The 6,000-nt window shown below is 34.2% G+C and overlaps 1 protein-coding gene across 4 annotated transcripts in view; it reads left to right on the top strand.

Moving 5' to 3' along the window:
* LOC107569852 (neural cell adhesion molecule L1-like protein) overlaps positions 1 to 6,000 on the top strand; it is a 64,701-nt gene that overhangs the window by 34,215 nt on the left and 24,486 nt on the right. For all 4 annotated transcript variants that reach the window (XM_016256011.1, XM_016256010.1, XM_016256009.1 and 1 more), the window contains exons 3-10: positions 413 to 597; positions 779 to 887; positions 1,617 to 1,807; positions 2,093 to 2,215; positions 3,878 to 4,048; positions 5,076 to 5,102; positions 5,506 to 5,605; positions 5,713 to 5,894. In XM_016256011.1, the coding sequence (XP_016111497.1) occupies positions 516 to 597; positions 779 to 887; positions 1,617 to 1,807; positions 2,093 to 2,215; positions 3,878 to 4,048; positions 5,076 to 5,102; positions 5,506 to 5,605; positions 5,713 to 5,894 (985 nt within the window). In that variant the 5' untranslated portion in view covers positions 413 to 515. The remainder of the gene's footprint in view (positions 1 to 412; positions 598 to 778; positions 888 to 1,616; positions 1,808 to 2,092; positions 2,216 to 3,877; positions 4,049 to 5,075; positions 5,103 to 5,505; positions 5,606 to 5,712; positions 5,895 to 6,000) is intronic.

The raw sequence follows: 6,000 nt of genomic DNA, 5'->3' as shown, positions 1-6,000 counted from the left end.
TATATATATATATATATATATATATATATATATATATATATATACACACACACACACACACACACAAACACATATATATATATATATATATATATATAGATCCAAAGTTGAAATTAAGGTGCTACAGCATCAACAGAAAAACAAAAACACAAGACAAATTAAACAATTCAATCAATCAATAATCACAGTAATCTGAATATTTATTGATTACAGAGTTCCATGCAACAACCTAATTAGCATAGTAAACTCAAAAACACCTCCACACATACACACTCAACACTCTCACATTTTATAACATTGAACTACCAGTTCAAAGCGCACAGCTCTTCAAATCTCCTCTCAGCTTTGCTGTATAGGAATTATTACCATTTGTTCTCTGTTCTTACTCTTGTACTCTTTTATGTCTCTTTAGATCTTTTCCTTGGAGGAGTCACTGAAGAGCTCTTGCTAAAAGAACAACTTGCTGAGGGTGTTTACAGCATTTCTCTCACCTTTGTCCTTATCTGGTGGCTGGGATGAGGGGGCTCAGGAGCCTTAATGTCGGGCTCCTGTTGGCCTTCTTTTCCACTGCCTTTGGCCTTTACTTCCCTCCTCATGGTAAGTGCGAGGACAGGTAAATTGCTCTCAGGTTTTTGTTCTTATCAATGTAACTTCAACTGGAGGCTACAATCATTATTCAACAGTATTACATCCAGTAAACTCTTCCAGAAAGAAGCATCCTTTTTAGCACAGATTACCATCTTAATGGCCCTTTTATCATGTGATTTGTTTCCTGTAGTGGAGCAGCTGCCAACCATCACCGCTCAGACCTCAGGCTCTCTCATTGTCTTGCCATATGATGAGAACTTCCTGTTCAAGTGTGAAGCCAAAGGCAACCCAAGACCTACGTGAGTGAGATGTCCGGCACTTAAAGGGATAGTTCACCTTCAGTTGCTGGTCCCCATTGACTTCCATAATATGGGGGGGGGGAACACTATGCAGGTCAATGGGGACCAGCAACTGAAGGTGAACTATCCCTTTAAGGATGCCAGTGCAGGCAGATGAACTTGAGAAATATCCAAATGAAATTGCCTTTAATGAGCTGAAAGAAGCTTAGCCATTTCGATGTGCAACATGTGAAAATTCGAAATGAAAATACATTTTTCATCGCCCCACAGAGAAAAAACAGACATTGCAGATCACATTTGCACAGCGAAGATGAATTTATGTCTAAATAAAATACATTATGTTTTGGTTTTAGATTCCAACTTTTTTATTACACTTAAATACATTTTTTCATTTTTTTATTAAATTATTTGATAAGTGTCAGTAAGTCTTTAACAATAGATTCACATCTAAAGAAACTTTGATGCAATGCATTTGATGAGAGGAGGTGCACGGAAAAAGGGTTGAAACACAGTAAATTAAAATTAATAATAATAAGAAGAAAAGTAGAAGAAAAATAAGATATGCACCAACTATACACTCTTAAAAATAAATTTTTTTTTATTATTGGCATCAATGTTTCCATGAAGAACCTTTAACATCCATGAAACCTTTGATGATTTTTAATTTTTTTGAACTAAGCTACTTTTTGCCCTTTATGTCTTTATGTCTGTGTGTTTTTAATTGAACAGGTACCGCTGGACGAAAGATGGGATGGATTTTGACCCGCATAAAGACTCTCGGCTCATTATAGAAGAAAGTAGTGGGACCTTTTTGATACCCAACACTAAAGAAAAAACGAAATACCAGGGAAAGTACAGATGTTATGCCTCAAACAAGCTCGGAACAGCAATATCAGAGGAATCTGAATTTATTGTGCCTAGTAAGTCACAGTTCATAAATATCCCCTGCCACAGTTTATCTCAGCTGCCTATCATGAATTGAATATAGCAGAATTCTAGAAAATCTCAGAATTTCCTCAGATCGGTTCCAGGAAATTTGCATATTACATGTAACCGCTTAAGCACATCCAACATGATGCTGCTCAACTGGTTTTTAATCTTGATAATGTCTTACTGACAGTTTCATCTGTCTTACACTTTAGTAAGAAAGTGACTGCTATGATTTTAAAGCTGTTTATTTGTGTTGTTTTTGTGCTTGCTCACAGTGGTTCCCAAGTTTCCCAAGGAGAAGACAGAGCCAGTGGTGGTCACAGAGGGCGATTCGGTGGTTTTGGAGTGTAACCCGCCACAAGGCATTCCACCTTGGCAGCTGTACTGGATGACCAATGGTAGTTCAAGACACTTGAAATCAGTTTCCTGCACATCATGTTTGCCAAATAGAGGGATCCAAGCAGATCATTTTAATGCTTTTGTTTAATGTTAGTTTGAATATCACTTCTTCAGATCTGAGTTATTACCATTAATTAAAACCATTAAAAATGTTTCTGAAAATTAACCAAACAAAAACATTTTTTAATCTAATTCTTAAAATATCAACAAAAATATAATAGTATATTAATGATACAAAAATAACACTCCTTCAAATTTACAGCAAACATTATTGTTTCTGATATGTCAGTCTTCTCCTTGCTTTTGGCTAAACAGATTAAAAGATGTGTGCATATATTTCAACCGACTGTATATAACTATCTTTTCTGCCGCCAGAATTTTGATTTCAAAGTTTTTTTTTAAATTTATTGTTATTAAACAGCCTGGTCTCATTGTTTATACATAAGTTAGGTATTATTACATAATGTTTACAAGACAGTCGAAGTGCTCTCTGATGGAATACAATAGTTTTGTGTGAGGTACAGTGTGGAATTTAAGATGTTAATCGATATTTGGAATGATTTTTCTGCCGTAAAACCTGTCGTAACGTTTCCTGAAGCTGCAATTTTGGAATTTATAATGAGCGTGTCAGCATGGGTATGTTTCAGTGTCTGTGCAAACGTAAGTGTACGTTTTGTAAAACCACATTTTATGTAAAATACATACGAATTCTCATGAGATCATGTTGCATTAAAGTGATAGTTCACCCAAAAATGAAAATTGTGTCATCACTTACTCACCCTCATGTTGTTCCAAACCTGTATGAGTTTATCTCTTCTGTTTAACATAAAAGAAGATATTCTGAAGAATGTTGGTAACCAAGTAGTTACATCCACTTCAATAGTATGGAGAAAAAAATAAAATAGTAAAATACTATGGAAGTCAATGAGGAACAGCAACTGTTTGTTTACTCACAGTCTTATAAATATAATCTTTCATGTACAGGAAAAAAAGAAATTCATGAAGGTTTGGAACAACTTGGTGACTAAGTGATGACACAATTTTCATTTTTTGGGTGACCCATCCCTTTAATTTATATTAATTATTAGACATTTACTGAAAAAAAGCTCTTACTTTTTGTCTTGTTTTACAAAATAAATAGATAAATAAATAAATCTAAACATTAAAACAAGATAAGAAATATTAGATTTCAGAGATTTAATCTAATGAAATATAATCAGGTTTAGGTTTAGTGAGGGTAAGAAAAATAAACATGAATTATTGATTTTTTTTCTTCTTGTTATAAGCATGAACCTCTCTAAAATTAATTAACTTTCTCTGAAGGAAATACTTTTTAATACATGTAATTTTTCTTATTTTCTTCAGTGCACCTTGTTTTAGATATTTTCTTCAGGAACACAAGACGTTTGATTAAAAATGTTGAGTGCTATTATTGTACATGTCCTCTCTTCTTGAACTGAAGAGGCGACTTAATCATGTTGAGCCACCTACACTTCATGTGAGGAACAAAAATGTCTGAGCATTCAAAGCTCTACCCATGATACCTGTTATCTGCTGTGCAGTCTGTCAGATGGGACTGTTTCTGGGCGGTTTGGATGCTTGCCCTCTCCGATGTCCTGTTGCTCATGTTAATCTAACCCTCCTCTCTGTATTGTTCTCAGATCTTCGACACATTGAGCAGAATGAGAGGGTGTCCATGGGCCTCAATGGGAATCTGTACTTCTCTAATACACTGGTGTCAGATAGCCGCGATGACTACTGCTGTTTTGCCTCCTTTTTCAGGATACGCACAATCGTTCAGAAACCACGCTTGGTCCTGAGGGTCAAGCCAAGTATGTGGCAAGAATCTCAAGATATGTTTTAAAGGAAATGAAATAGAAAAAAAGGTTTATACACTACCATTCAAAGATTTGGGGTCAGTAAGATTTTTCAGTGCTTTTGAAAGAAGTCTCTCATGCTCACCAAGGCTTCATTTATTTGATCAAAAATACGGTAAAAACAGTAATATTGTGAAATATTAAAATCATTTTTGAATGTATTTTAAAATGTCGTTTATTCTTGTGATGCAAAGCTGAATTTTCAGCACCTTTACTCCAGTCTTCAGTGTCACATGATCCTTCGGAAATCATTCTAATATACTGATTTGCTGCTTAAGGAACATTTATTATTATTATTATTATTATTATTATTATTATCATTGTTTAAAACTGCTTCATGTTTCTTTGGAAAGCTTGACACATTTTTTTCAGGATTCAAAAGAACATCATTCATACAACATTAAAATGTATTTACTTTCACTTTTGATCAACTGAATGCATCCTTTCTGAATAAAAGTATTAATTTCTTTAAAAAATCTTACTGACCCCAAACAGTTCAAAATGAATTGTAGTTTGTATTGTGTTTATATACATATTATCACAACTAACTGAGATGCACAACAAAAGCTGAACAAAAGTATACATACATTAACAGTTACATTTTTAAAATGGTTTTCAGTCATTGTTAATGTGGCAATACATTAAATTGGATGCGGTTTGGTTTAAGTGTATTGTCAGCATGCTGTGCTTTATCATGCTAATAATTTAGCAGTAACTGTCCTTTTTAAAGTCAGCATGACCCTCTTTACTTTCTTAAACATTCCTGGTCTTATTATGATTTATCAGTTCGTGTTATTAAAATAATAATAATAGTGATAATTATAATAATGATATAAAAAATTACAGGTACATAGCATTTATATGTATTGTATATATGCTACATATGTATTGTGTATATGCTTTTTATTACTAATTAAATATGCTGAAAATTCTAACAATTCTTCCAATTTATTATTAATATATATATATTTTTTTAATTTAGGCCAGGGGGATGATGACATCACAAGTGGTGAGTAACATATTTTATCAAATGTGCTGTGCATCAAATATGCACACACACAAAAAAAACCTTTACTTATCTTTTTTTGTGGCTTTTCTTGCAATGATCCTTATGTAAGGGCTTTTTTTTCAAGATAAAGTTGGTTGGGCTTTGGCACTTGCTAGTTTGTCAGCTATTTCTGGAGTTCAGACTGTGAATTTTTCTTCAGTTTGAGCTGTGTGATGTTATAAGGGTCATTCAAATGTGACGAAAACTTCTGTCACTTTACAAAATTGTGTGAGATAATGATCTGGTCTCTGAGAATATATTTTAAATTGTTTTTCGGACCTTAACCTATTCTTGTTCAGATATGAAGGTAGGTTTCTTATTTATCCATGTTGTGGCGATTTTCCAATCATTTGTCCCCGTTCAGTTCAGAAGAGGAAGCCGAGCATTTTGGTGCCCTCCAGTCATTCAACGACATACATAAAAAAAGGAGAAGAGCTGGAGCTGGAGTGTATCGCAGAAGGACTGTGAGTTTACTTCTCTATGGCCATGTTGGGTTTACGAACACTACACTGCAGCAAAGCATTTCCACTGACAGAGAGAGTGACAGCGGTTTATTTTGGTCTCTTCTCAGGCCTACACCGGCGGTAGAATGGATCAAGATGTTGGAGAATTTACCAACCCATACACAAATCAAGAACTATGGAAAGCTTCTGACTATATCAAACGTCACAGATCAGGATGAAGGGAAATACATGTGCAAAGCCAAGAATGATCTTGGTGAAGCTGAGCATCATTTCCAAGTTGTTGTGGAGGGTATGCAAACATTTACAAGGTCTTAAGTCCGAATTGTATTATTTTTTTATTTTTTTTGACGATTCCCAGTTATTTTAGTCAGTAAATCTGTTTGACAAGAATAACT

Source organism: Sinocyclocheilus grahami, unplaced genomic scaffold (genome assembly GCF_001515645.1).
Source record: "Sinocyclocheilus grahami isolate Dianchi unplaced genomic scaffold, SAMN03320097.WGS_v1.1 scaffold1387.1, whole genome shotgun sequence".
NCBI classification, from domain to species: Eukaryota; Metazoa; Chordata; class Actinopteri; order Cypriniformes; family Cyprinidae; genus Sinocyclocheilus; species Sinocyclocheilus grahami.
This window is presented reverse-complemented; position numbering and strand designations above follow the sequence as displayed.